Source organism: Brachyistius frenatus, unplaced genomic scaffold (genome assembly GCF_029030835.1).
Source record: "Brachyistius frenatus isolate BFR_SWC_R1_liver_20210118 unplaced genomic scaffold, ASM2903083v1 Contig_243, whole genome shotgun sequence".
Taxonomy (NCBI): domain Eukaryota; kingdom Metazoa; phylum Chordata; class Actinopteri; family Embiotocidae; genus Brachyistius; species Brachyistius frenatus.
Window position 1 is genome coordinate 96,938 of NW_027210842.1, and position 21,124 is coordinate 118,061.

The 21,124-nt window shown below is 43.2% G+C and overlaps 2 protein-coding genes across 2 annotated transcripts; one reads left to right on the forward strand and one right to left on the reverse strand.

Annotated features, from left to right (window-relative positions):
* Positions 1-6,361: 6,361 nt before the first annotated feature.
* Positions 6,362-12,087, reverse strand: r3hcc1l (R3H domain and coiled-coil containing 1-like). The gene is made up of 7 exons (XM_069720575.1): positions 11,988-12,087; positions 11,216-11,668; positions 8,826-9,013; positions 8,424-8,494; positions 8,041-8,136; positions 7,534-7,674; positions 6,362-6,909 (listed from the first exon to the last, which is right to left on the reverse strand). Exons 2-7 carry the CDS (start codon positions 11,642-11,644, stop codon positions 6,857-6,859), a joined length of 978 nt encoding a protein of 325 aa, XP_069576676.1. The 5' UTR covers positions 11,645-11,668; positions 11,988-12,087; the 3' UTR covers positions 6,362-6,856.
* A 246-nt stretch (positions 12,088-12,333) lies between these two features.
* crtac1a (cartilage acidic protein 1a) lies at positions 12,334-19,625 on the forward strand. Its single transcript, XM_069720574.1, has 14 exons — positions 12,334-12,409; positions 13,075-13,301; positions 13,370-13,566; positions 13,748-13,884; positions 13,979-14,135; positions 14,233-14,367; positions 14,649-14,785; positions 15,258-15,394; positions 17,172-17,260; positions 17,360-17,460; positions 17,617-17,785; positions 18,558-18,703; positions 18,935-18,974; positions 19,413-19,625. Exons 2-14 carry the CDS (start codon positions 13,084-13,086, stop codon positions 19,418-19,420), a joined length of 1,671 nt encoding a protein of 556 aa, XP_069576675.1. The 5' UTR covers positions 12,334-12,409; positions 13,075-13,083; the 3' UTR covers positions 19,421-19,625.
* The last annotated feature ends 1,499 nt before the right edge of the window (positions 19,626-21,124 follow it).

Genomic DNA, 21,124 nt, shown 5'->3' on the forward strand with positions numbered 1-21,124 from the left:
AAATATGTGACTCACTTTGGTCAATTTTCCGTTAATGAGCTGGAGGGAACTTTCTGTAAGTAAAGTGGCAAATTAACATCAAATCCAAAGACATTGGAGGTGACAAAGTTTCAGAGATGTAATTTTTATTCAAAGTGACAGTATATTGAGAGCTCAGCTGTCAGCAACTGGCCACATTTTTCCTTGAAGGAGATTACTCAACCCAAAAGCAAGTCCAAGCATGTAATACACCTGTCAGTCCACCAGAGGCTACAGAGTGAATGTTACATTTTGCGCTGCCTGGGCATAAACAGTAAGGTGCCTTAAATTTAGGCATCAAAACTACGAGGATAGGACTAGACACCAAAACTACTAAAATAGGATAAGACACCAAAACTACTAGGATAGGATTCGACACTAAAACTAAACTAACACTAACACTAAATCTGTTAGACACTAAAACTACTAGGTTAGGCTTAATCTGTTATAAATCTGTTATAAACCTGTTATAAAACCTGTTATAAATCTGTTATAAACCTTTTATAAACCTGTTATGAATCTGTTATAAACCAGTTATTAAATCTGTTATCAATCTGTTATAAAACCTGTTATAAAACCTGTTATTAAACCTGTTATAAACATGTTATTAAACTTGTTATAAACCTGTTATTAAACTTGTTATAAATCTGGTATAAACCTTTTATAAACCTGTTATGAATCTGTTATAAACCAGTTATTAAATCTGTTATAAATCTGTTATAAAACCTGTTATAAAACCTGTTATTAAACCTGTTATAAACCTGTTATAAATCTGTTATAAACCTGTTATAAATCTGTTATAAACCTGTTATAAACATGTTATAAACCTGTTATTAAACCTGTTATGAATCTGTTATAAACCTGTTATTAAATCTGTTATAAACCTATTATAAAACTTGCTATTAAACCTGTTATAAACCTGTTATAAAACCTGTTATTAAACCTGTTATAAAAATGCAACCGCCACCAGTTTGCCAAGGGTGGCCCATTCACTAAAGACACCGCCTACTACTGTCATGACTAAAATAGATGTAGATTTGTTGGGCTTCATTGCTGTTGCATTAAATTTGTTTGAGTGGTAGTTAAAAAAAATGAGTAGAAATGTCATTTTTTTGCAGGAGTTTTTCAGTGTCACTTTGCCCAGGTGAAAAAGATGAGGAGACTTTTAGAATTTCAGAATTCTCCCGTTATATCAATTAATTTGTTCCATGAAACCAAGAGTTCGCTTTTTGCTTCCCTTTTTTATGTACATGGTTCCTCAAATAAATATAATAATATTGACAATGACTCTTTCTCCTCCTAATTTTTCTCCTCCTCCTTGTCCTCATCTTCCTTCTCTTCCTCCTTCTCTTCCTGCTCGTCTTCCTTCTCTTCCTGCTCGTCTTCCTTCTCGTCTTCCTTCTCTTCCTTCTCTTCCTGCTCGTCTTCATCCTCGTCTTCCTTCCCTTCTTCCTCATCTTCCTCCTCTTCCTCCTACTCATCTTGCTGCTCGCCCTCCTCCACCTTCTTCTTCTTCATCGTTATCTTCTTCTCCTTCATCAGTTTCTTCTCCTTTATCTTCTTCTTCCACTGATTTCTAACGTGTTGATGAAACAGCGCCATAACTACAAAGTTTACACTTTTAAAATGGGAGGAGGGGTGATGTAAGGCATGTTTGCTTACAATGTTTGTTGCTAGGAAACACACCGCCCTTCACCACCGGGTCCTTTATTGTAGGGGGACATGAGATTATTCCTTCATTTGGAGCATGCCTCCCACTTCATTTGCTCCATGACACAGCATGCAGTGTTTCTGAGCAGCCCGTCTATGCAGAGCCGGTACTTGGACCCACCATTTGCTCAGTCGTGGTTTGTGTTGGTGTTGTTAATCTAATGATTGTGTATGAGGCACACAGCAGGCTGCTCTGTGGTACATCACCCCCACGTGAAGCCACAGTAAAGCATGAGATTATGGGCAGGGCTCAGATCTCCCACGATGATGGTAAAGAGCAGCTATGAGCTGTAATTCAGCTGCACGACCAGCAGCGCACAGGGAGGTCGACAGAAAATGTGTTCACATTTGCTTCTGTTTCACTCGATGTTCGTAATCAGGTTTTGAAAGAGAAGAGGTCTGGTTGCAACAGCAAACAATAAATATAACCAATAGATGCTACAAAAAGTCTTAAAGGCTTAAATTATGACACATCAACATACAATATATTTGGTGATCAGATTTTTTTATGGTTGTATGTCTCTACCAACCTGTCAAATTACATCCATTTCTGTCCACACGTAATGTAGAGAAGACTTCACATGCTTGGCCAACAAAGCTGATTGACAGTAGACAATGCTTCAAAGGTATAAAACAATGGATGCTTCAGACATTGTCAACCTGACAGCACAGAACATGAACACAACCACCAAAGATTCTCAGTGGACACCCACGATTAGTGCTACCAATTCAGTATCCAGCCAATTGTGAAATATGCTCACAATCTTCTCTTCCTGAGTTATGCCGTTGAATAATGGCAGAAAAGTTTGTTTGCAGAACATTTTGATGTCACACAGTAGTTTACCTTTGACCTTTAAGATATACAAAATGTCAGACATTTGTATGAAGTTTTGTCATGATTACTGTATGAATTCTGGAGATATGTCCACAAATGTGTTTTGTGAGGTCACAGCGACCTTTGACCACCAATATGTAATCAATTGATCTTTGAGTCCAAATGAATGTTTGTGCCAAATTTGAAGACATTTGCATAAAATGTTCCTGAGATATCGCATTAAAAAGAATGGAATGGACAAAATCTGCTCACTTTATCCTTGGGACCAAGTGAACATTTGTTCCGAATTTGAATAAATTCCTTCAGGTCGATCTTGAGATATTACGTTCAAAAGAATGGGACGGACAGATGGAACGGATGAGGTTACACTGACCTTGACCTTTGACCTTCAACCACCAAAATCTAAATCGGTTCATCATTGGGACCAAGTGAATGTTTGTGCAAAACTTTAAGTAATTCCTTCAAGTTATTCTTGTGATATTACATTCAAGAGAATAGGACGGAGCGCTGGAACGGCGATGAGGTCACATTGACCTTGACCTTTGACCTTTGACCAGGATCAGTTCATCTTTGGGACCAATTGACTGTTTGTGCCAAGTTTTAATAAATGTCCTCAAAGTGTTCTTGATTCCTTCCCACCAATGGGACGTTTGGAGGGACAACAAAATAAAACAAAAACATTAAAACATAAAGCATCTGATCCTGAAACTTTAGAAAATGTTGACTTCTCTCCAACTCAAAAAGTGATGATACTTTAAATGAGCATCACTCTACAGTACAGTAGTGATGCTCTACCATCAGTAAACACTAGAATGAAACGTCATCTGAACTTTTCCATTAGGTAAATGAGAATTTTCTCATGTTAAAACCCTTATATTCTGTGCTTTGTGTCCATAACATGAAAGTAAATGCTGCCAGCTTTAACTAGAACTTATTGTGTACTTAGTCTGGAAAAGGTGGTGGAGAGGAGGACGCTGATCAAACTATTGTCCATCTTGGATAATCCTGTCCACCCTCTCAACCACCTGCTGCAGGGACAGCGGAGCACTTTCTCTAAAAGATTCCTCCAGCTCCGCTGTCACAAGGACAGATACAGGAGATCATTCCAGATACAGGAGATCATTCCAGATACAGGAGATCATTCCAGATCCAGGAGATCATTCCTGATACAGGAGATCATTCCTGCCCACTGCCATAAGACTTTACAATAACTCACCTCTGTCAAAATCCATCACAGTACAAAAACACTGTTGACTGTGTTTCTTGGTTGCTTGTATATTATATGTATATTATATGTATAGATATATACTGTACCGTATGTATATATATATAGATATATATGTTGACTGTGTTTATTGGTTTGTTGTATATAATATATATATTTAATGTACTGTATATATACTGTATGTACTGTGCATTTTATATTTTATATTTATATTTTTTATTTTATTGCTTTTCTATTACATTATTCTATTCTATTATTATTTTATTCTATTGTTTCTATTATTGCTCCTGTATGTATGCTGCTGTGGCAAAAAAATTTCCCCTCGGGGATTAATAAAGTATATACCTACCTACCTACCTACCTACCTACCTACAACTGTTGACAACAAACTGACAAAATGCTGAATCCACTGATGCTGCTGCAGAAAAACATCTTTGGAAACAAAGACTATCCGGATGAGTATGAGTTTATCAATGCTCATTTAGAAATGCTGATTCAGGAAGAACTAAAGGTGTAATGACGCCTCTTCACTTCAATCAGCCCACAAGGAGCCACATGGCACAGCGCCGCCTGCAGCCAATGAGCTGAACTGTTACAAAACGTATTAAAGCATACTGCTCTAAAACCGATATGGATATTTAGCAGGGTTGAACATCACAGATAATTTGATGAAATAATTGATTGCAAGCAACATCATATTTTCAGCATCGATATTTTTCAGCATTTAGGTACACAGTGATCTGCTGAGTCGCCATTTTAACATTTAAACTAACTGACCGGCTAACGAGGCCAAAAGTTAGCAGCATTTTTTTAGTTACATTCAAAGTTCACAAAGAACAAATTATAAATTTGTAGCTTTCTCCCAGCTGGCTGAAAGTGGTGTAATTATTGGCTGCGGAGGTGAACGAGCCACAGTGCTACATGGTCTGTGGTCAACTGGGCGGAGCCATGGAGGAGGCGGAGCCGCAAAGGAGGCGGCTGCCTGCTGCTGTCACAGAAGATGTGTGTGAGGAGGCTGAATTATAAAAGATGAATTGGGAAACGGAACTTGAGGATGAAAGTTAAATGAAATAAAGTTTTCCTTCTTTGTTTCTCTGGTGAAAAAAAGTAATAAATCTCAACTCTCCAGGAATAAAGTCTCATTTTCTTACATTAAAGCAGTTTGAAAGATTTGCGGTAAAACAACAAGTGTTACTGAGTTTTCTCCATCAAAACATCATGTAATGCTGGAGTGGAAATGTATCACCAGAACCCAGCTGAAATAGGACCTTTTTTTCATTTATTCAATCATGTTACTCATTTCAGTTCACAGCCCACACAGCACATCTGACAATTAAATACCCATATTCTTTGTTTTCCAGGACGTCATATTCAAATGATGTACTAGCTACAGAAACAGTAATAATGATGCTCTTTGTGGTGTTTTGGGAAATATATAGCATAGTTAAATGTTTGAGAACATCATCATCACTTCTGTCTGGACAAAGGACTCCTGTCATTAAAACACACTTTAGGTTCGAACAGACTTCCTCCTGGACCAGAACAGCAGCTGCTCTGATTTTAACATGAGGGTGTCGGTTCAAACGCCTGACATGAAGGTTTCAAAGTTCAAAACGGAGCCTTAAACTGTAAATAATGCAGCCTTTTTCAAAATGACACAACTTTTAATTCAAGCACTCAAACATGTGAATCTCAACAATGATTTCATACACAGTGATGGACTGCATCATCATGGCTGAATTTAAAGGTCCCATATTTCAACCTGTCCTGCTCTTTTATTTGTAGTGTTGATATCCAAAGGAGACACACGTCTTCTTTGGAAAAAGCGGTTTTCTGGAGTTCTACCAACAACAGCCTGTTTTCTGTCTCAAACCCTCTCTTCTGATTGGCTCACTCTATTCTGAGTAACGACCGGCCAGGCCAACTGCAGGTTTTCTTTCACATAAAAGGTTGGACAGTGGGCAGTACTGGGGACTGACCCATGACATGACCATGAGTTTATGACATAACAAACTTACAGAAGTCCAAACAGCCCAGTTGATGAATACAGACTGTCTACTGCACCTTCTGTCACTTCACAGTATTCATATAGCACCTAGACCTGCTTTATCATTTTAAACTAAATTTATACAATATGGGACCTTTAAATTATACAGTTAAAAAGTCAGTGGGTGTGAACGGGTACGGGGGGTCCGTGGGTATTAACGGGTACGGGGGGTCCGTGGGTATTAACGGGTACGGGGGGTCCGTGGGTATCAGCAGGTACGGGGGGTCCGTGGGTATCAGCGGGTACGGGGGGTCCGTGGGTGTGAACGGGTACGGGGGTCCGTGGGTATCAGCAGGTACGGGGGGTCCGTGGGTATCAACGGGTACGGGGGGTCCGTGGGTGTGAACGGGTACGGGGGGTCCGTGGGTATCAGCAGGTACGGGGGGTCCGTGGGTATCAGCGGGTACGGGGGGTCCGTGGGTGTGAACGGGTACGGGGGGTCCGTGGGTATCAGCGGTTACGGGGGGGTCCGTGTGTGTGAACGGGTACGGGGGGTCCGTGGGTATTAACGGGTACGGGGGGGTCCGTGTGTGTGAACGGGTACGGGGGGTCCGTGGGTATTAACGGGTACGGGGGGTCCGTGGGTGTGAACGGGTACAGGGGGTCCGTGGGTGTGAACGGGTACGGGGGGTCCGTGGGTGTGAATGGGTACGGGGGGTCCGTGGGTGTGAACGGGTACGGGGGGTCCGTGGGTGTGAACGGGTACGGGGGGTCCGTGGGTGTGAATGGGTACGGGGGGTCCGTCGGTGTTGACGCCGTCCTGCACGGACACGGTCTGAAGGTAAAGGTGAGGGAACAGTAGACGCTCTCATTTCAGAACTCTGAGACCTTCAGCAGCAGCTGGTGATGGACTGCGGCAGGAAGATGGAAAAAAAAAAAACAGAGGGAGTCCATTTGTGGGAAGGTTGGTGGTAGGAAGGAGTGGCCGGCAGAGGAAAACAGAAGAGGAGAAGAAACTGAAAAGTTAAAAGCCTCTGCTGAATCAAGGAATCTAAAAAAACATCAACATGTGTACATCCGGTCACTTCCCCTCCCACGCGTCGTCCCTCTGCTTGGCTGCCAGGCGCTTCTGATCTGAATAACAAATCACAAACACGAAGTTCAGCACATGAAGAAGGAGATTCGCTGCTCGAAAGATTTATATTATTGTCTGTGGAGTGAAACACTGTGTGCATATGTGGCTTCTGTTGCTGTGCGTGTTGTGATCTTAAATAAAGAGTACACTGAGAACAAAGGAGATGGTTTTTACTTTTCTATACTTGCAGCTGGACTTCCTGGACTGACTGTTCAGTGGACAGCCAGCTGTGGTTTTCTGGGCCTATATACTTATGTTCCATCTGCTGCACTGATTATAGAGCTGTTCTGCTCAACAAACCATGGACCTGAACTTTCCATGTTCTGCTGTAAAGTATGAGAACAGCTCCCACTAGTGGTGAAACCTGGTGATGCAAACACTGGGACGAATAGGTGAGGGCTGTTACGTATTTGAGTGATTTCTTATTTCAGGGTTGACTTCCTGCTCCACATCCTGCACTAGAGCAACAGCCCAGCCAACATAAGGACTGGTCTCTGATCAGCCTGTATTTACTACTAATGGAGCCCAGCCGAGAAGAAATAAGACTCTTGGAGAATGAAACATGTTTGGAGTGTCCTGCTGATGAAAAGACCACAGTCATAAACATGGCTTGTACAATGTACCTTTTGCCTCCTGGAGTTTCCTCCTCTCGGCCTCTCGCTGCTCCTTCGTCTGGTTGCTCTTCACACCGAGAGCACCGATCACAAGCTGCCGAGCGAGCGCTGCACTCGTCTGAGGTCTCTCCTTAGCAGGAAGGAGGTCGTCTGGAGACGAGAGGATCATATTAGTGTTTAAATGGGAAGGATACAGTTTGAGATTCATGTCTGTAATAAGACCAGCTAACAGTCTCAAACCGACACCCTGAATCACAGAGAACTATTTCTCAGATCTGGGAGCTCAACATCAACATTAAAACAGGAAGCAACTGAAACACTTAAACCCTCTCAGAACTGATTCCATTTGAGTTCATTCCCATTTTCTGCATCTTGTATGCCAGTGAAAAAATTAAGGTAATTTCTATATAGAAAACCTTCTTGGAAGTATTCTTGAAAACATCCCCCATTTTGCTCAATAGAAAACATAAGGTGACGAACAACGCTGAAACCAGACAGGTCAGTCAGGTAAGTTACCTGAGCAGCTGCGGGCTTTGGCCTTGGTGGCGGAGGAGGACCTGGAGAGAGGTCGCAGCTTCATCAGTGGATGTTTGGACCTGAGAGCTTCGCGGGCTGAAGAAGAACATGAACACGTTGCACCAGTCAGTGTCTGATTACAGCTGGAAGATGAAGTCCAAAAGATTTATTTACACAGACAATGAACAAAGAAACAGAAGATTTTAAAGTCCGGGAGCAAACACCTAATTCATGTTCACAATGTTGAGTTCATGTCCACTGGTCCTCTTTACTGAAACACTTTTCCTTACAATATTTGAAAAGAAAAGTGTCCCAGCGATGTGATTGACTGCTCAACATCCTGTCCTGTGTTCAGCTTCAGGTAGAAGCAGAGCTCTACTCACCTGCAATGGGGCTGCAGAAGAGGCCGAGGGCTCGCGTGTCATCGATCCACTTAATGTCGAAGCCTCTCTGTCTGAAAACGGAAAGTAGTAAATATGTCATAACAACGGACTCCTGTTCATCATATATATTATTTCTATAGGACCCCATTAAAGGACTGATCCTCAGTGTTTCACCGTGTCTTCAAACAATCATCTTCACACTTTGTTGTCATTAATCTTCCTAATGAAGGCAGATTTCTTCTGAAGTAACGATTTCATGCTTCAATGGATTCTAACGTTTATACAAAGCAGATAAAACCATAAATTAGAAACACCATCACATTGTGTTACTTAGGATTCATCTCCAACAAGAAGACTGAAGCATGCTTATGAATGGAAGCTGTATCCAGGAAGTCTACATACTGGTAGGACTGAAACAACTTGAGAAGGTCTTCTGTCTTGAAATCTGCAGGTAAGTCGTAAATCTCCACGATATGAGAAAGATCCTCCTCGCTGAGGTCGACGTCGTCCTCATCATCTCGCTCCATGTTGTAGTAGTCGAACCGGGACTCCTGAATGGACTCCTTCTTTCTACCTTCTTTCACCGCCAGCTGTAGGACAAGCAGAGACAGGTAGAGATAGGTAGGGACGGGTAGAGCCAAGTAGAGACAAGTAGGAACAGGTAGAGACAGGTAGAGATAAATAAAGACAAGTAGAGACAAGTAGTTCTCCAGTAACGGTGACCAACTAGTTCTTTTAGTAACTTTGACCAACTAGTTCTCTAGTAACTATGACCAACTAGTTATTCTGGTAACTATGACCAACTAGTTCTTAAGGTAACTGTGACCAACTAGTTCTCTAGTAACCGTGACCAACTAGTTCTCTAGTAACTGTAACCAACTAGTTATTCCAGTAGCTGTGACCGACTAGTTCTGTAGTAACCGTGATCAACTACTTCTCGAGTAACTGTGACCAATTAGTTCTTTTAGTAACTTTGACTGTCTAGTTCCCTAGTAACTGTGACCAACTAGTTCTTAACTGTGACCAACTCGTTATCTAGTAACCGTGACCAACTAGTTCTCTAGTTGGTGGTCGACTTCAGGAGGAAGACGACGGCTCCACAACCGCTGAGAGTTCTGGGAGAGGAGGTGGACATGGTGGTGGAGTACAAGTACCTGGGTGTGTCCATCGACAACAGACTGAAATGGAAGACCAACATCAATGCTGTCTACAAGAAGGTGATGAGTCGACTCTTTTTTCTGAGGAAACTTCGATCCTTCAATGTGTGCAGCGAGATGTTGGAGATGTTCTACCAGTCTGTTGTGGCCAGTGCTTTGTACTTCGCTGGGGTCTGCTGGGGGAGCAGCATTGGAGCCGGTGACACCAACAAACTCAACAAGCTGGTTAAGAAGGCCGGCTCCATCATCGGCTACAAACTAGATAGTCTGGAAAAGGTGGTGGAGAGGAGGACGCTGATCAAACTATTGTCCATCTTGGATAATCCTGTCCACCCTCTCAACCACCTGCTGCAGGGACAGCGGAGCACTTTCTCTAAAAGATTCCTCCAGCTCCGCTGTCACAAGGACAGATACAGGAGATCATTCCAGATACAGGAGATCATCCATTCCTGCCCACTGCCATAAGACTTTACAATAACTCACCTCTGGCAAAATCCATCACAGTACAAAAACACTGTTGACTGTGTTTCTTGGTTTCTTGCTTGTATATTATATGTATATTATATATATAGATATATACTGTACCGTATATATATATATATATATATATATATGTTGACTGTGTTTATTGGTTTGTTGTATATAATATATATAGATATTTAATGTACTGTATATATACTGTATGTACTGTGCATTTTATATTTTATATTTATATTTTTTATTTTATTGCTTTTCTATTATATTATTCTATTCTATTATTATTTTATTCTATTGTTTCTATTTTGCTCCTGTATGTATGCTGTTGTGGCGAAAAAATTTCCCCTCGGGGATTAATAAAGTATATACCTACCTACCTACCTACCTAGTAACTGTAACCAATTTATTCGAGTAACTGTGACCAACTCGTTATTCTAGTAACTGTGACCAATTAGTTCTCTAGTAACCGTGACCAACTAGTTCTCTAGTAACTGTGACCAACTCGTTATTCTAGTAACTGTGACCAACTAGTTCTCTAGTAACTATGTCCAACTAGTTCTTGTAGTAACTGACCAACTAGTTCTCTAATAACTATGACCAACTAGTTCTCCAGTAACTGTGACCAACTCATTATTCTAGTAACTGTGACCAACTAGTTCTCTAGTAACCGTGACCAAATAGTTCTCTAGTAACTATGACCAACTAGTTCTCCAGTAACTGTGACCAACTCGTTATTCTAGTCACTGTGACCAACTAGTTCTCTAGTAACTGTGACCACCTCGTTATTCTAGTAACTATGACCAACTAGTTCTCTAGTAACCATGACCAACTAGCTCTTCTAGTAACTATGATCAACTAGTTCTTCTAGTAACTACGACCAACTACTTCTAGTAACTATGACCAACTAGTTTTCCAGTAACTATGACCAACTAGTTCCCTAGTAACCATGACCAACTAGTTCTTCTACTAACTATGACCAACTAGTTCTTCTAGTAACCATGACCAACTAGTTTTCCAGTAACTATGACCAACTAGTTCTTCTACTAACTATGACCAACTAGTTCTTCTAGTAACCATGACCAACTACTTCTTCTAGTAACTATGACCAACTAGTTTTCCAGTAACCATGACCAACTAGTAATGTTCACCAACTGTCACCTCTTCTAGCAGATGTGGATCCAAACAGTCTCCGTCATCATTGAACAAGGTGTCCCAGCTCTCCTCCTCCGTCTCCTCCGTCTCGTCTGTCTCCTCCTCCACCTTCGTTGAGTCCGGCTGCCCGATACCGACCACCTCTGCACCCTGCAGTCGCTCCTCCTTCAGGCCAGACTCCTGGTTCTGGGTCTGGCCTTCATGTCCTCCTCCATCAGGTCCTCCTCCATCAGTTCCGGCCTTGTCCTTCCTGTTCCTGGCGTTCTTGCGGGCCTTGTCGGAGTAGCGCGGCCTGGGTCTCGGTTTCACGCCTCCCTGAGGCGGAGCTTTGTCTTTGGGGGCGTGGGCTCGTGGTTTGGGGACGGACAGAGGCTGACTCTTTGTGGCCGTCAGCTGGGTCGGAGCACAGTCTTGCTCGGGCTGGTCCCCCTCCATGGTTAAGCGATGTCACCAAAACATCTGGAGCAACATTCACCCACAAAGCGTTAACAGACTTTCACCAGGCTTAACGACGGATCATCATTAATAAATCATTATCAGTTATATCTTTCTAGAGCAGATTCAACTCGCTTATTCCTCAGTTACATTTTTACCACGAGCTACTGTTAGCTAACCGATTTAGCAATCTTCTAATCTTCCTCTCGTGAAGCTGCAATAATCCTTCATTAAATAAATATAGAAGTAAAAGCGACTTAACTTGAATATAATTCTGTTCATTTGTTTTCATTCAAACGGTTCAATCATAATAATAGAAGATAGATTTGCTCTCTCGGCTTACCCGTCTTTGGTTTGTTTAACAACAGATTTTCGTCGCACTGATGACGCAACAGTAGATCAACGCAAAGCATCATGGGAGATGATGTTCTTGTATGGCGCTGCAGTTGAACGAATTTGAGCAAAAATTACGGTTATTTCGGGACGAGTTTGTTTATTGGCTGAATGCTAATCTTTGGAGTTCGTTAAGTTTTATCAACGTGTTATTTCTATGCTATCGATGTAATCCGTTGATATAACGGCAACTACAAACAGACGGAACCCAGTTTCTCAAGAGACATGCGCACACGAACACAGGTCCGACATTGGTTAACATCCGGACCATTCTGATTGGTCAGGATTCTCACGTTACACAAGCTGTTTTGTAAATCCTAAATTGTTTAAGGTGAAACATCCCGGAGCAGCGGACTCTGATCAGCTGACCTGGTAAGACACTATAAACTCCTGCTTACTATGAAGAACAGGGTTCTATTAAAATACATATTTTTTTATGTCTGTCACTTACGAGTTAAAGCAAGTTAAAGATTCATTTTTTGCATCATTTTTTATTTTCTAGAAAAAGTCAGAAAATATCAATAACACCGTTAATAACAGATATTTGTGCATACTGTAACTGCACGAATCATAATTTTCAAGAATTTAAAAAGACTTTCTTAAAATGAGGAGTAAAAAAAAAACCTATTTATCGGTGGATTAGGAGAGAATCATTCTACACTTTTAAAACATAATCTGTCCTCTGGCTAGTTATTCCTTCTTTAGGGCTGCAAATGACAGATTTTGTTCATGATCAGTTATTCTTTCAAAATTTTCCAAGAAATGAATGAGTTGATTGCATTTTAAAATGTCCAGAAAATGGGGAAACATGTCAATGAGTGTTTCCTGAAAGGTTCTGCCTCATTTCTGTTTTGTCCCAACCAGCAGATATTCAGCTAATTCAATGATTGTTGAATCCTTTTACATGATCTTGTTTATGTACACATTGTTTAAATATCCTCTAAAACTGATTTATCTTTTTGATGCAGTTTCCCAGTAAAATGAGAAGTGTGATGCTGAAGGACCTTCATGAACCCGTCTGCTTCTGTGTCCGGCAGGTTGCAGTGATGTGGCGTTCAGGTGTGCTGCTCCTCTTGGCCGCGTTGTGGCATCCATCCTGCACACAGATGACTCCACCCCTTGCCCAGACAACTCCACCCATGCTGCAGGTAGTCACACAGACGATGCTTCCTCCTGATGGTGTGCACAACCCCACTCAGCTCAACTATGGGATGGCGGTGACTGACGTGGACGGGGACGGTGACCTGGAGGTGGTGGTAGCAGGGTGAGTTTTAAAATCATTAAAGACGCACATTTAGATGTTTGTTTTAAACGGGTCATGTTCTGTCTCAGGTACAACGGGCCCAATCTGGTTCTGAAGTACGACCGCACTCACAACCGGCTGGTAAACATCGCTATCGATGACAGTAAGTCTCCGTTCTACGCGCTGAGGGACCGAGATGGAAACGCTATCGGAGTCACCGCCTGCGATGTGGACGGAGACGGACGAGAAGAGATCTACTTCCTCAACACCAACAACGCCTACTCTGGTAAATAAAACCCAGAACCAGCTCCGGTTCTGGTAAATAAAACCCAGAACCAACTCCTGGTTCTGGTAAATAAAACCCAGAACCAACTCCTGGTTCTGGTAAATAAAACCCAGAACCAGCTCCTGGTTCTGCTCCTTTCACTCCTTTCAGTAAGCTTTATATTTTCTTCCTTCTTGTGCAGGAAAAGCTTCATATTCAGACAAACTCTTCAAGTTCCGTAACGGTCGTTTTGAGGATCTTCTCAGTGACGAGCTCAACGTGCGTCGAGGAGTCGCTCATCTCCTGGCGGGACGTTCAGTCGCATGCATCGACAGAAAGGTCAGGGAACTTTATTCAGTCGATTTCCTGCCAATCACGGCTCCTGTTCTCTCAGCCAATCACGGTCAATCTGACAAACCTTCCTGTTGTGCAGGGAACCGGCCGCTACTCCGTCTACGTGGCCAACTATGCCAGCGGCGCCGTCGGACCTCACGCTCTCTTAGAAATGGACGAGGCTGCCAGTGATGTCACCAGCGGCGTCATCGCTCTGTCTGACGTTGCTGCCCAGGTCGGGGTCAACAGGTTCACAGGTCAGGGGTCAGGGGTCACAGTGGCCGACTGAGAGTGTTTTCATGGTTTGACTTTGGTGGAAACAAGCGAAGCCTCCACAGTTGTGTTGTTGTGCAGGTGGTCGCGGTGTGGTTGTCGGTCCGATTCTGAGTCAAACCCGGTCCGATGTGTTCTGTGACAACGAGAATGGACCCAACTTCTTGTTCAAGAACAACGGAGATGGGACATTTGTTGACAAGGCAACACAGGCCGGTGAGAAATACACAACACATACACTCACTTCAGGTTGTAGGGGTTCTGGTGGGTTGTAGAGGTTCTGGTGGGTTGTAGAAGTTCTGTGGGTTGTAGAGGTTCTGTGGGTTGTAGAAGTTCTGGTGGGTTGTAGAGGTTCTGGTGGGTTGTAGAAGTTCTGTGGGTTTTAGAAGTTCTGGTGGGTTGTAGAAGTTCTGTGGGTTGTAGAAGTTCTGGTGGGTTGTAGAAGTTCTGGTGGGTTGTAGAGGTTCTGGTGGGTTTAACATGGTGCCGTCTGTCAGGTGTGGCGGACCGGTACCAGCACGGCAGAGGAGTTGCCCTGGCTGACTTCAATGGTGACGGAAAGACCGACATCGTGTACGGGAACTGGAACGGGCCACACCGACTCTTTCTGCAGACCCGCGACGCCACGTTCAGGGTGAGAAAAGAGAAATGAAGCAAACACCTTAAAGAAGGAGAAGGTTTAAAAGTTCAGGAAGTCACAGTCACACAAGTTTAGCGATTAATGATAGAATTATTTTATTGTGTTATTATTACACAAGTTTTATCAATAAAATCTTGTGAATAAGAACAGACTTTTTGTGCTTTGGTGTTTCATAATGTTCATCATGTTAATGTGAACAGATGCTCATTAAAATGTGGAAATTAAAAATATTATAGGTGAAGTGCTGAGATGTCCAGTAGGAGGAGCTCATTCTCTCCTCAGGTTATAAACTATAGAAACAGAAACTCCAAAAGTGGAAAACAACAAGAAATAAGAGATGGAAAAACTTTTGTTGTTCTACTTTATGCAGCTGTTTTTAAACAGATCTATTTGAACCAATCAAATGATTATGTAAAATGATTGCTTGATTATTGATTATATAATAATTGGGTGCTGTCCTGTGCAGAATGTTGCTAGCGGAGGATTTGCCGCTCCATCACCCGTTCGCACCGTCATCGCTGCCGATTTTGACAACGATAGCGAGCTGGAGGTGTTCTTCAACAATATCGCCTACAGAGGCCACGCCCCCAACAGGCTGTTCAGGTTATACATATACAGAGGCCACGCCCCCAACATGCTGTTCAAGTTATACATATAGAGGCCACGCCCCCAACAGGCTGTTCAAGTTATACATATACAGAGGCCACGCCTCAAACAGGTTGTTCAGGTTAAATACACTGCTCAAAAAAATAAAGGGAACACTTAAACAACACATCCTAGATCTCAATGAATGAAATCTTCCAGTTCAAATCTTGATTCATTACATAGTGGAATGTGTTGAGAACAAAATAACATCAGAATGATCAATGGAAATCAAAATCATCATCCATGAAGGTCTGGATTCAGAATCATACTCCAAATAAAAGTGGAAAAATCAGATCACAGGCTGATCCAACTTCTGTGGAGATTCCTGAAGACAAGTCCAAATGAGTCTCAGTAGTGTGTGTGTCCTCCACGTGCCTGTATCACTCCCTACAACGCCTGGGCATGCTCCTGATGAGACCACGGATGTTCTCCTGAGGGATCTCCTCCCAGACCCGGATCAAAGCATCGGTCCACTCCTGGACAGTCTGTGGTGGACGTGGCGTCGGCGGATGGAACGAGACGCGATGTCCCGGATGTGCTGGACTGGATTCAGGTCTGGGGGACGGGCGGGCCGGTCCGTAGCGTCGATGCCTTCATCGTGCAGGAACCGCTGACACACTCCAGCCACATGAGGCCGAGCATTGTCCTGCATCAGAAGAACCCAGGACCCGCTGCACCAGCAGATGGTCTTCAACGGGTCTGAGGATCTTATCCCGGGACCTAATGGCAGTCAGGGTACCTCTGGCTAGCACACGGAGGGCTGCGCTGCCCTCCGAAGAAACGCCTCCCCAGACCGTCGCTGACCCGCCGCCGAACCGGTCCCGCTGGAGGATGTTGCAGGCAGCAGAACGTTCTCCACGGCGTCTCCAGACTCCGTCACGTCTGTCACATGTGCTCAGTGTGAACCTGCTCTCGTCCGTGAAGACCGCAGGGCGCCGACGGAGAAGCTGCCGATCTCGGTGTTCTCCGGTAAAGTCCGGTCTCCCCGCACGGTGTCGGGCTGTGAGCACAGACCCCACTTGTGGACGTCGGGCCCTCGTACCGTCCTCATGGAGTCTGTTTCTGACAGTTTGAGCAGAAACATGCACATTAGTGGCCTGCTGGAGGTCATTTTGTAGGGCTCTGGCAGCGCTCCTCCTGCTCCTCCTTGCACAAAGGAGCAGATAGCGGTCCCGCTGCCGGGTTGTTGTCCTCCTACGCCCCCCTCCACGTCTCCTGGTGGACCGGCCCGTCTCCCGGTATGTCCTCCGTCCTCTTGACACTGTGCTGACAGACACAGCAAACCTTCTTGCCACAGTGTGCATTGATGTGCCATCCTGGATGAGCTGCACTACCTGAACAACTTCTGTGGGTTGGAGACACCTCATGCTCCCTCTAGTGGTGAGGACACTGGCAAAATGCAAAAGGGACCAACGATCATCCAGAAAGGACGAGGACAGAGAAACGGTCTGTGGTCACCACCTGCAGAACCGTTCCTTTATAGGGTTGTCTTGATAATTGCCTCATTTCCACCTGTTTGTTCCATTTGTACAACAGCAGGTGAAACTGATCCTCAATCAGTGTTGATCCGAACTGGACACGTTGATTTCACAGAAGTGGGATTGATTGGAGTTACATTGAGTTGTTTAAGTGTTCCCTTTATTTTTTGGAGCAGTGTATATACATGCAATCCGGTGAGATGCATCTCATTCATGGATAATAATATAATGTTTTAGCAGCTTGTGTTGGTTCGCAGGGTGTCGAGGAGAGCTGGTTCTGGTTCCGACCCGCTGATCCAGGAGCTGCATGTGGGAGATGCTGCCGAGCCGCAGGGGAGAGGAACCGGTCCGACACGTTCTCATCCCGTTTATTCTCAGGATGTCATTATGATGGAGCTGTGTGTCTGGAACACAGTGCAGTGAAAGTTCTGTGTGTTCCTGACAGGTGGCGCTGTGACGGACGTGGACGGAGACGGACAGCTGGAGCTGCTGCTGTCACACGGAGAGAACGTAGCGCAGCCCCTCTCTGTGTTCAAGGTCACACAGGTGTGTGTGTGTGTGTGTGTGTGTGTGTGTGTGTGTGTGTGTGTGTGTGTGTGTGTGTGTGTGTGTGTGTGTGTGTGTGTGTGTTGTGTATGTTTATGAGGACTGGCTCTGACTTCCCACCAGCTCACTCGTCTTCCTCGTCTTCCTTGTTTTCAGGGTTCATCCAATAACTGGCTGCGGGTCGTTCCTCGTACCCAGTTTGGTGCTTTTGCACGCGGCTCTAAAGTCACAGCGTTCACCAATCAGAGCGGAGCTCACACACGCATCATCGACGGCGGCTCCGGGTACCTGTGTGAGATGGAGCCGGTCGCCCACTTCGGTTTAGGTAAGTTCGTTTATACTAAAAGAGGACGGGACACATCAGAAGTGAACAGAATAAAAATAATATAAATATACACTGTTTCCATTATTATTATTATTATTATAATTATTGTTATTATTATTATTGTTATTATTATTGGAGGCTGTTTGTAGCACAGAATAAATATACAAAAGAGTTCGTAGCTTCAGGTCTGTAAAATGGTTCTGATCCAAAAGTGTCTTCAGCTGCAATACCAGCGAGTGCCACTAGAGGTCGGCTCCAAAAAGCCTCCGGCTCCATAGACTCCCATTCAACTTCTCTCATCAAATCCAAAGTCAATGGATTTTTCCCACAAGTCGTTATGATGTCGTTCGTTAAAGTCACTCATTCTGAGCAGTTTTCTGATGATCCACCTGGAAATAATTACATCATTCATTAGCTATTAGGCTTCAAAAAGCCGCATTTGATTGACAGGCCTGTGGTGCAGTCAGGTTTCCAACATATGTGGGTGTGCCTACTGTCCTGGGAAATCGAGTCATTCGTGTTAGTTCACAGACCGATGTGTGACGTCACTGTTGACGCTCGATTAGCAGGAATAGATGAATATTTTCGGACATGAGCTTATTTGATGATATTGCCAAGAGTTGGATGAGAAGATTGATCCCACTGTCGGTCTTCTCATCTCGTTCTCTGCAAGAAAAATAACAAACTGTACCTTTAACGTAAAATCCTGTGATGTCTTTTTAAAAGTTGATCTTGTGAGATGCTCAGTCAGTTTTTTACCTTTTATTCCCAGGAAGTGACGAGGTGAAGGTTCTGGAGGTGTCCTGGCCCGACGGCACCACCATCACTCGACCTCTTCAGGCGGGTGAAATGAACTCTGTGGTGGAGGTGGTCTTTCCCAAAGCAGGGGAGGAGTCTGAGCTCGCCAACGACACGCAGGTACACCACGCCATGAACTATGAACATGTGTCTTGTTCCAGGAGATCTCTGCAGTCACCTCATGAACTTAACATCCAACATCTTTATCTCTCCCTCTTTGGTCATTTCAGTTTCATTAAAAACTATTTTACAGCAAAATGCAATACAATTACTGTTTCCACCATGTTTTTGTCTGTAAAATCAGAACATATTTGGTTTAAATAACACTATTGTTATATTCCTTTTTTGCAGTGTGGTAATGGCTTCACGGTGAAGAATGGCCACTGTGCAGGTAAGCAATTCGTTTTAAAAATGAAGAGCCTTAAACAGCGACCCCATCTCAACGATCTCCATTTTGTTGTCTTTGGCGCCACCTATGACAATAAACAGTAATTGCAGTTCTGTTCTTTGGACTCTTCACAGAGATCCAAACTGTGTTATTTTTCTTTGGATTTGCAGTTTAATCATCTGCAATCGTCGATCTTTTCTTTGTTTCCATAGTAACTGTTTCCATAGGTGAGTTTAAGAACTCACCTTTTGTGCTGCTTGTGATTTTTTTTTTTTTTTTTTTTTTTTTTACACAGATGTCACCACAAGCAAGTCCTTTATTTTATAATTTATTAAAATGAAACTCTTCGAGATTATTACTTTACAGATTATTGGACAAAAATGTATAATATATATTAAAAAAAATGTTTTGACTTTACTTTCACTGTTTCTGTTTCTACAGGTTCTTGAAGATGATCTCATGAAATAAATAAAGAATTGCTGTGATGTAAAGTAATGTAACAGAGATCATAGTTTTAAAATGCTTTTCTTTTTGTGTTTTTGTCTTTAAGAGCAGGGCCTTGTTTTCTTCTATGAGTAGTTTTAATATTTTTCTCTAACTTTGTACTTTTAACTGCTTTAAATAAACCTGTTTAAATAAACTGCTTGATATTGATATGCTGGGTGAGTCATCATAACTCATATCTGTCATCAGCTCTCTAAAACACTCATCTTTAGTCCAACATTCAACCTTTACATTTACTTTGACTGACAACAGAAGCAAATGTAAGCAAGTGCTTTCTGGGAGTTATCAGATGTGCTGAGTCAGCACTAAAAACCTGCTGAAACAACTAGTAAGGATAAGAGATGCCATCTGGAGCTGACAGACATCAGGAAGGACTAGCTGAGTCCTGCTGAGACCATCATTCATTCTGTTGTCTTCCTTCCTTTGTTTCTCCTCCATGTTGTTCTTCTTCCCTCCATCCAGCAGTGCCAGCTCCATTTTATTCCGGCGTTCGCTCTTCAGGCTCCATCTCTGAATCCTCCTGTTTTAAGACACTGTTACTGCCGTGTGTGGTGGTGCTGTCGGCACCGGCAGGTCTAAGGTAAGGCTCCTTCAGGTTAACGATGAGTCTGTGTGCGGCGCCGGAGGCCTGGACCCAATGAAGGAACAGTGTCTGTGTTTTATCTGGACATCTTCCAGTCTGGAAGAGATGAGCCGTCACTTTTCAACCAGTCAGGCATGCGTGAACACACGAGGGAATTCGCTCACCAAAGTTATAACAAGTCCTAACAATGAATGAACAATGCAGGCAAAGAGTTTTAATCATGATGTTCGGTCGGACACGTCAGTGGTTCTTCATTATGTCACTGTTGGCTCGGTTCAACTTTAACGTCCCGTTACGAAGTGACATGAGCCAACATGCACAAAACAAGGACCCTGAAACTGAGACCGCTAACTGGAATTCATCCATCATAAATCGTATTATTTACACATGATGTGCTTTTCCTGCTCTGATGAGACCACGTCTCCAGTGAACAGGCTCCAGTGTGCATAAACATTGATATCCACTGATCAGTTTCCCAGTAAATAATGTACGCTAAATTCCACATGATGATATAACAATGTCCATACAGATACAAGGTGGAATGAAATTTAGGAATGTTTTCTCTTATAGATTTATAAAGAAGGACTATCACTTTACATGTCAAACAAGCTGACATCACAAACCGCATCATTAATCCAGAGTTGTGTCATCTGATAAATGTTGTCTGAAATGATTAAACCACAGTTCGAGTTGGAGGCAAGAATATAATAAAACACAGGAAGCACAGAGCCAGTAGATTCATCTGTGGCCATTAATCACGAGGAGAAATCCTTTTCACATTACAGGCAATTATTATTCATATGAAATGTTGACCAGTGCAGCTTTATTATTGGCTGCTTTCCATTGAGCAGCTCCAGTTCTGAGGCCCTGCTCACTGAACACGACTCCACCAGCAGGTTGAAACACTTTACTGATGTCAGGTTGAATGAAGCAGCTCAGAAATCAGATGCGTTCAGCCCTCATCGTAACGACAGAGAGAAAGACATGTTATCGTCAAATATGAGAATAAGGCCTCACTTTTTCAGGCAGTCTCTCCTGGACAGCATTTAGTGTTGCACTTAATTGT